General features: G+C 37.5%; 2 protein-coding genes across 2 annotated transcripts; both read right to left on the reverse strand.

Annotated features, from left to right (window-relative positions):
• LOC18785696 (probable ubiquitin-conjugating enzyme E2 C) lies at positions 208 to 3140 on the reverse strand. The gene is made up of 6 exons (XM_007218404.2): positions 2604 to 3140; positions 2491 to 2518; positions 1688 to 1918; positions 941 to 1004; positions 803 to 862; positions 208 to 538 (listed from the first exon to the last, which is right to left on the reverse strand). Exons 1-6 carry the CDS (start codon positions 2738 to 2740, stop codon positions 483 to 485), a joined length of 576 nt encoding a protein of 191 aa, XP_007218466.1. The 5' UTR covers positions 2741 to 3140; the 3' UTR covers positions 208 to 482.
• Positions 3693 to 7654, reverse strand: LOC18785050 (MLO-like protein 6). Its single transcript, XM_007218889.2, has 15 exons — positions 7425 to 7654; positions 7069 to 7126; positions 6739 to 6962; positions 6538 to 6654; positions 6373 to 6433; positions 5938 to 6020; positions 5710 to 5784; positions 5512 to 5606; positions 5378 to 5427; positions 5188 to 5228; positions 4885 to 5058; positions 4719 to 4754; positions 4518 to 4585; positions 4337 to 4397; positions 3693 to 4191 (listed from the first exon to the last, which is right to left on the reverse strand). Exons 1-15 carry the CDS (start codon positions 7545 to 7547, stop codon positions 3739 to 3741), a joined length of 1719 nt encoding a protein of 572 aa, XP_007218951.1. The 5' UTR covers positions 7548 to 7654; the 3' UTR covers positions 3693 to 3738.

Genomic DNA, 8679 nt, shown 5'->3' on the forward strand with positions numbered 1-8679 from the left:
CACCACCGTTTGGATTGGACACACATATAGTCAGGTTGAGAACACTCGATCACATAGGTGATTGCAATCTCGAGCCTCAGGGTGACATGCATTAATTATAGGCTTGTTTGCCTTTTGATTATGTTTAACAACTTGGATCATCACCTTTAGGAATTTATAAGAACTTTTTATTCATCTTCAGTTGTCTAAGGCCAGTACTTCAGATGACAACAGGAAATTAACATTCAGATTAAATTGTTTTTAGGAAAGAAATAATTGTCACCTTCATTTGATTTCAACAAATTTACAACTTCTTATTGTGTTTATTTAGCAATCACATTACAGGAATATAAACAGAGTTGGCCAACAGGAAGGATTTGGTTGCCTTGGGATTCAATGAGAAAGAAACTATACTTTTCATTGCAAACATTTCCCCTCCACAGAGCTGTACAGAGAAATCAGGGGCCACATGACATTTTGTGATCCATCGCGAATTCTACAAATCAACTCTCAAGTGATTCTCCGGCAAAGTACTGTTTGTGGACCATTTTTCTGTAATCTGTACAAGAAAATAAACAGGAGTTGCATTAGAGGTTTGCACAGTCCAATTGAGGAAGAATTGGCACTTTCTCATCCGCCGGCATCATATTCCATGGCATACCAGTTGGAACATTAGTTTACCAAGACGACATTTTATAGCTTAAGGTGGTAAAAGTAATTAATCTCATGGTGCATTCGTAGGCAACAAAGTCTTGAACTTAGCATGAATTGCAAGGTGGTTGAAGGTTTAAGAACATCTAAAATTAAAGCTCAAGTTTCTAACCTTCCTTATTATTCCACAGAGCAGCAGCATAGCTGTTGAGGGGACTCTCCGGGTTTGGTTCTGCATGTAAGAACTAAAATGTCACAAAAGAATGAATGAAGTTTACGAGAAATTTCATGCAAAGAAGAGCAAGTTTACCTCCCAATAGACTTTGAATGGACAGAAGTATAGTCCTGCAATCATACGCTGAAGACCACTTGTCCTGTGCCACGTATAGCAAGAACAACATAAGCCTTTTAAGAGTACATGAAAGTGAAAGAAAGGAAACCCAATCCAATATTAATATAAGACTCGTAGAATGACATTATTATCACCAATCAATTGCTTGCCCTACATCTGTTTTCCCCACCCTCATCACAACAAAAGTAACATTCTTATCATGCAACTTTTCCATCAATTTTTCTCAAAATACCCATAAATACTGATCTTACATTTTTGTTTTTTGTCTTTTTTTTTTGTATTTGTTAGTTCTGGATGAAGAAGGCCACGGCAGCAATAGTGCTGTTACAACGCTATCAGAGTTTGCAGCGCCCTTGGATTAAGGACACAGACATGTGGGCACTGCAGCACCACCAGGTAAGGGGCACTGCAGCACCACCGGGTAAGGGGCACTACCAGCATCCCCAAGTCAGGGGCATTGACATGTGAACAAACATTTAGATTTATCCAACCAATTCTAGTTTTCTATAAGACACCTCAAGTACTATAGAGTGAAGACCATCATATGGTGGAGCAAACTCCTCGATACAAGAGACATTGTCACCATCATAATGGTCAATCATAACTTCTCCATATTAGAGACTCAGGCTGTTTCTCTCACTTTATCCTCTTTGACCTTACTAGCACAAACCTTGATATCAGTTTCTTTAACACAACAATAAATACCTGCAGAATATCAAGACATATATTGCCAAACTGATCAACATTTGGGTGGAAGCACATTGTCTCAAACTTGACTTGGGGTGGCTTGAAAGGATAGTCCAGAGGAAAACGCAAAGAAAGTTTGTAGGATAAACCCTCATACATAGTTCCTTTTCCACCTTCAATTGTGCCAAGCCATGTAAAAATGCTCTCACCTTCAGGAAAAGCCGATACTCCAAGATCTCCTCCACTCATCTGAAAACAAGGACCAATAGATGTTGGACGGACAAACGTCAGTAAAACCAAGAGTTACTTTGTCTCATAACTGAAATGAAAAGTAACAAGAAATAAGGTCATCAATTCATCAAATGGACTCCTATTAGACATTAAACTTCAAGAAGATACTGATCAGCATAGAAAATTTTATGACAGAACAACATGTCCTTCTAGTGTGTAAAGCCTACAAGTGGAAGTGTGATAAAGGTTAAGACTTCTCAGACAACCACACACGCAGTGCATCCATAATCTGATGCTTTGTATTGAATTCCTAGAGAACACACACACCTACCTACCTAACTTCTGCACCACACATCCCCATCATCCAGGATTATCAAGAATCAAGAAAGTCCCTTTTTTTATATTCTAGATTATGCTTCAAGTTTCAGCCTATGAAATTAAGATTGAACCCACAGAAAACCCAGTTCAAGATTTAGACAAAAGTAAACAAATACAACAAGAAACGAAAGATTAAGTAACAGAGATTCAGGCAAAATCAAAAGCAAAGAATTTTTCGAAACAAAGTAATAAAAGAGAGAAACATATCATACCATCAGAGACATCAACTCCTTCTGAAGCCTACAACAACATTGAAACAAACCAAGTTTAATTGCCAATTGAATTTTCTCGGGATCCAAACAGCGAATCCAAAAAAAGGACTGACCTTTGTGAAACGGAGGTGGTGTCGACGGGGATGGGAGAAGCAGGGGGCTTTTTCTGAGTAGTTGCGGGTGTTTGCCGCTGACGCTGGGGCTGCGCGACCGACGAGTTGTCGGCCGTTGGATTCGGGCGGACCTCCATGCTCACGGTGATCAATCGCCTTTCTGATCGACGGTTGCTATTCAACTTAACGGTTTCTGCCGCGGTGGTGGTAAATGTTGATGAGGCTGTCTTTTTGTTTTATATTTTATTTATTTTTGTTTTTAAATTTATTAATGAGAGACTATAATGAGGGCACGACCTGCTGTTGGTGTGACTGATTATAATCACTCATAAAATCATCATAATATTATAATTTTTATTTTTAAAACAAAAAACAAAAAAAGGTGATAATGTAATTAGGAGTAAATTATTTTATAATAATTAGTTCATAGAATAAGTTGGACTAAATTAATAAGAAGATAATATCAAATATTTTATTGTAGGTTAGTGTACAAGTATAGCAATCACATAGCTGGAATGAGAATGAAAGAGATGGCAATGGAGGAAAACAGGAATCTTTTGATGCCATTTGTGTAGAAGGGTTCTTATTAACGATTGAAATTGAAGCATTAGCAAATAGTTGTGAACAACAATGACATTACACAATCCAAGGGGATAGAAAGGAATCTCACTCACACAAAACCACATACTACAAATTTGAACATCAAATCAATCAAGCGTCTTTGTTTTGACAACCAAAAAAAAATCAAGCATCTTAGTTAGTAGTGGAATGATCTTCTTTCGTTATTGGGAGGGAAGCCAAATTAGTAGAAACTAGTGTTTGCGTGTTACAAAGTTCGTAAAGAATATTAAAGTCAATCGTGGATGTAAATATTAATAATTAAGATGAATTAAAGAGTATATGCGCGACTGATCCTAACAATACTCGTGAACTCACACCCCAACTGTGTAGGATTCATTTGTAGTCTTTTGTCTCTTGGGTATAATATGCATAGCACACAATATCCTACACGCAATACAAATTTATGAAATCATTCTATCCTCTGTTGCTGCTAATGCTCAACCATATATGATGTATACAAAAGAATAAGAGGAAGAAGAAAATGGTTAGCAGCATGTCATATGATCCAACTCCATCAACTTCTTGATTTTCCTTTGCCAAATGAAAACTCAGACAGACTAATGTTAACTTCATGCTGAGTACGAATCCCAGGCGGTGCCGGAGGCAATTGTGTTGTTGAAGTAGGCTCTTGATCCAGTTCCCTAATCTCTTCTGGGTCACTGAGTCCAGCATTGTTGTTGTTTAGGGAATGTGATGACCCTTCAGTTTCCCAATGACTTAATTCAAGGTTTGATGCTCTTGGAGATACATAATAGCCATCAGCATCGCTGCGGTTGTTGTGCTGGTGCAGCAGATGGAGCGGGGACATGCGCACGCCGTGGCCGGGAGTTCCCGGCGTACTTGAGAATGGTGTGTTTGAGTGTGAATGATGACTGAGTTTTGTGTTCTTTTTGGCTTTGTTGTGCCAGCTCTTCAGTGCTTCTGCCTCTTCCTCTTTGAAAACGGTGCGTTTCATGGTAGAACCCATCTGTTTGAGTTTGATCAAACAAAACAAAGTTAACCGATGTTAAATCAATTGGGAGTCACTTGTAGCCTGCTGGGAATTTTCTTTTGCTTTCCAATTTTCATGTGCACAATTTAAAATCTGATATTGAAAGTGAGATCATTTTCACCTGTGTCACTAGAGCATAGAGAGGCAGAGTCACATAACTGCATAAAAATTGTATAATGACCCTGAGGAGATCACCCAAAAAAAGGAATTGTGTGCATTAGCAAAACAAATTGTGCTCATTGAATGATTAACATATTGGATTTGTACAAAATTTGTTTTAGTGTGTATAGCTCACTGCTCACCCCATTGAGATCCTGATCACGATATCTTCGGTGCGCTGGTGGAAGCAAGAAGCTATCCCAAACTCATACTGAAGGAGAGAAAATCAATTATTTAGGTTATGAAAACTAAAGAAAGCTCTATTTCAATGGTTAAAGTATCTTTTGGTTAACATCTAATATAAGTATAAGCAGATCTTTGTAAATGTGGTCATTTTTACTTACTGTACTCCATGCAAAGAAGGCCAGCTGAAATGCATTCTGCAATGAAGAGAAAGAATTAACAAAAGAGCAGCATGTAAAAATACAAACAAGTATGACTGTATATGATAATATAATATCCGAGAATTGAAGCTATACAAATGAATTTTAGATGCATATTTTGAAGTACCTGAAACAGAACGAAGTGGATGAGAAAGAGCATGAAGCGAGGGCTTCCAAACCAGAAGAGGTGATCGCCGGGTTGAACAAGAGGGGCGCCCTTCACGACATCCCCTCTCTCCTGAATCCTCAGCCCCATCATTGATATAATCACTTGTAGTTTTGTTCCCACCATCAGGATTATCTACAAGATTTTTAATCACTATCATGATTTTCTGTTTTGCTCACAACCCTTAAATTTATGTGGCCTGCAACTGCAATGGCCATAGTAAAAAGGGAATGCATGATACTTGGATGATGAATTTGATCTTACAACTAAAGGGATAAATGGTAGCCAGAAATAAGAATACCATCCTGTCCAAAGAGGAAACATTTCTTTGTCAGTAAATTCCCAAACTTTTCATGACAATTTTCAGAATCAGTTATTAAAAATAAAAAATAAAAAAAAAGGATTTTACAATAACACCAGAAACAGATAAGACCTAATAGAATATCTCATTTACCATATGTGTTGGAAAGCAAGAACAGCACTGCAGAGAACCATATAATTGGGCTGCATCCATGAAGTATAAAGTTAAGTTTGTAAGACAGAGTTAAACAAAGAACCTAATGACTTTAGACACTACAGAACACCAACCTGATCTCCACAACAACTTTGAAATCCTCTTCAAGTGATCTGCTTATGTACTTCCGAAAATCAAATGTCGTTTCACTGTCTGGTGCCAAATGTGCCTGAAATCACAAAGCATAGAATTTGAGTCCATTTATGACCTGCATCTTGAATCCCATTTAAGGCTTTGCGTATGCAAATGAATTAGGCAACTGTTTTTCTTACCATGATAAATCCATGCCTCAGGGTTAGGTAATCAACCCTAGTAACCGACTGGAAGAGCTGCCTGAAGAAAGACACCTGGACGGGAAAAAAGAGAAACTTTGAGACATTTGGTCAAGCAATTTTATGTAAGTTGAGAAGCTTAGGAGTGTGTTTCTGAAGTTGACATCAGGGTTTCTTGCAGACAGAACTTGGGAACAAGGCTCAACTTCACGGAAGTAAGTTACTTACAATCCAAAGGGTCAATGGTGACCTGAATTTCAAATGTCTCTGTCCAAATGATGTGTCCCTTGCAAACCTAAACCTTTCTGGATCTGCAATACAAATAATTTAATGAGTTATAATCCAAGAAGTGCCCTTGATGGTTAATTGGAAAATATTCTTATAATTAATCATGAGAAGCCTAAATCTGTGAACAATGTTTGTAAGAAGAAACATTATAATTTACAAGAAAAATAATAATAATAGTAGTCAACAGAAAAGTTCCAGCAAGATGATGTATTAAAGTCAACCTGGACACCAACTAATCATTCTTTAGGAAAGAAAAAAAGGAACTAGAAAGTTGATCATATGTGAAGAATGACTGCATGCTTAAACCATTCATCATTTGGGATAGGACCAACTTAGCTTGAAGTAGATAAAATAACTTGGAGCAAAATTACAAACCATTGTGGTACTGATGTTCAATTGACTTTGTCTCTTTCTCCCAAACCTTCCATTTTCTCATCTGTAATCCAAAAAGGATGAAAAATACACTGAAAAGATGAAACACACAGAGAGAGAGAGAGAGAGAGAGAGAGTCTCCAAAGTTGTAATAATTTTCTACTTTACCTTGTATCTTCCCAAAGTCAACGTAAGGATGCAGTAGAGCACATGAAAAACTGCTAGCACAAAGATAAATATGTGCAGTTGGTGAATCCCATAGGCAGACACAAAGGCAACTTTGCCCTGCAAAAATGCACAGTCCATTAGAATTTTAGTGGCCAAGGGATGTTATATATCAGTATGGAAACAGAACCGTTTGCTTCTTACCTGCTCTGAACAATAATCATATCCTTTTACTGCTAACCTGCGCCTGTAACTGAAGTCAGGATCTGAGAAATCAAGAAGTTTCCTACCCTTGTTTTCAGATTTTGACTCTGCTTCCTTACTGCAGGGATGCCAAGAGGCCCCAATACTTTTTGGTATGCATATATCAGAGATAGGTCCTTGCAGAACAGTTAGGAGCAAGGATAGAAATCCCAACAGCATGAGCTCTTCAAAGAAACCAAAGAGAACAAACAAATTGTTAGGCTTTGAACAAACATAAATTGCTTTAATTCCAAAAGAAAAAAAAAACTAAATGACCGCATGATGGGGTACCAGATTTAATCTTCTCAAGTGCTTCAACTAGAGCTCTCTTGTGTTTGCTTGTTAACCACTGAAAATGGTGCAAGAACAATGTCAGGTGCAATGATCAACATTCATGTTTAAAGACAAGAAAGTAAATTCAAGCAGGCAGCCAATGCCAGAACACTAATTCTTGTGCACTCAGATCCATCTGCACCAGTTTAATGAAATGAAAACCCAAATAAACTGAAGGCAGCAGCAAAGCCTTCATTCCAACTACAAGGGATTTGGTTGCATGCATGCATGATCTTTAACTGAACAATATTTTTTTATGGGAATGAGGCCAATCAGCTTGAAGCCAATTAGTTAACTAAGCAATCTGGCCTTACCTTTCCTATGAGGTGTATGATACGTTCAATGAAGATTGAAACTGCAAGCAACACAAAACAGACCACAGCAACAGCCCATGTTGGTGTTTGCTCTAGGGAACGCTCTTTACTTAGTTCGGCCATTCGAATTTCTAGTCCAAAAGTGCTACCAAGATATTCTTGTGAATCTAAATATTATATGTATATAAATGTGTTTCTCTTTGTTATTTATAAGGGAAATTATGCGTGTTGAAGGGAAAGGGCAGGACAAGAAATTCAAGACATTGTCTAAGACCAGTTAAGACTTTTAAGTAGCAACCCAAGTCTCTGTCATTCTATGCCGACTTTATCGCCAAGAGCTTATCAAAATTAAGCAAATCAGCAAATTAACTTGGAGATAATTTTCAATAATATATCCTTTGGAATGAGAAATGGGACAAATGGACATTGTCAAAATGACCACTACTAGTTCACAGGAAGCATTTTTGCTCACCACTTTAACCTAAGGTGTACCCTCACCACCCTTCCCAAAAGGTGACACATGTCCATGAGTTTAACTATAGTTAATTTTTATTTTTTATTATGTTTGATGACATTATTATGAGAGAGAAACAATGCTTTAATAAGATTTTTTCCGATTTACCATTATGGAGAATGAAAAATATCTGAAAATATTCTTCCCATATTGTTTGACTATAGGGTCGTCGTACTTTTCAACTGCGGGTACGAATGATTAAGAACATTGACTTGTGGTGGAGAGACAGCTTAAGATTTTTCCCGTTCTGAACTGAAAATGAAGGGCATTTACAAGATTCAAACGGGACAAATTGTCTGGAGAAATTATATAGTAGCACGGTAGTACCATGTGTTGCAACTTGCAAGTTGAATGGAGCGTAGCACCATATGTCAATTGCCACGATGTACTACCATACTACTGTATAATTTCTCCTTTGTCAATTCATAATGTTTACAAAGCCAGAAAATATAAAAGGAAAAAATCAACATTATTCTTTCTGGGTCAATTAAAATAAATGATACGATTGAAAGAGTCAATGAGCCAAACAACAATCCACGGCAATGGTTCATGGAATTTGATATTCTATACAAAACTAATCTTCTTGAGCACCTACAGGCATTTGGTATTTGCATACAATTGGAATGCAGAAAGACTGATAAATGTCAAAGAATTTATGTGTGGTATTTGCATACACACGGCGCCATGCAGCTCAGAAGGAGGCAAATGCCAAAGGGTATGGACCATATGGTGCTGACTGCT

The sequence above is a fragment of the Prunus persica genome, chromosome G2, assembly GCF_000346465.2.
Source record: "Prunus persica cultivar Lovell chromosome G2, Prunus_persica_NCBIv2, whole genome shotgun sequence".
NCBI classification, from domain to species: Eukaryota; Viridiplantae; Streptophyta; class Magnoliopsida; order Rosales; family Rosaceae; genus Prunus; species Prunus persica.

Excerpts from the sequence above, each read along its gene's own strand:
- LOC18785696 (XM_007218404.2), bottom strand. The coding sequence starts at position 2,740 with ATGGAGGTCCGCCCGAATCCAACGGCCGACAACTCGTCGGTCGCGCAG. Across the intron at positions 2,519-2,603 it reads ACCACCTCCGTTTCACAAAG|GCTTCAGAAGGAGTTGATGT; the intron begins GTCAGTCCTTTT and ends ATGTTGTTGTAG. Across the intron at positions 863-940 it reads CATTCAAAGTCTATTGGGAG|AACCAAACCCGGAGAGTCCC; the intron begins GTAAACTTGCTC and ends TCTTACATGCAG.
- LOC18785050 (XM_007218889.2), bottom strand. The coding sequence starts at position 7,547 with ATGGCCGAACTAAGTAAAGAGCGTTCCCTAGAGCAAACACCAACATGG. Across the intron at positions 6,655-6,738 it reads ATGATTATTGTTCAGAGCAG|GGCAAAGTTGCCTTTGTGTC; the intron begins GTAAGAAGCAAA and ends GCATTTTTGCAG. Across the intron at positions 5,785-5,937 it reads CACCATTGACCCTTTGGATT|GTGTCTTTCTTCAGGCAGCT; the intron begins GTAAGTAACTTA and ends TTTCCCGTCCAG.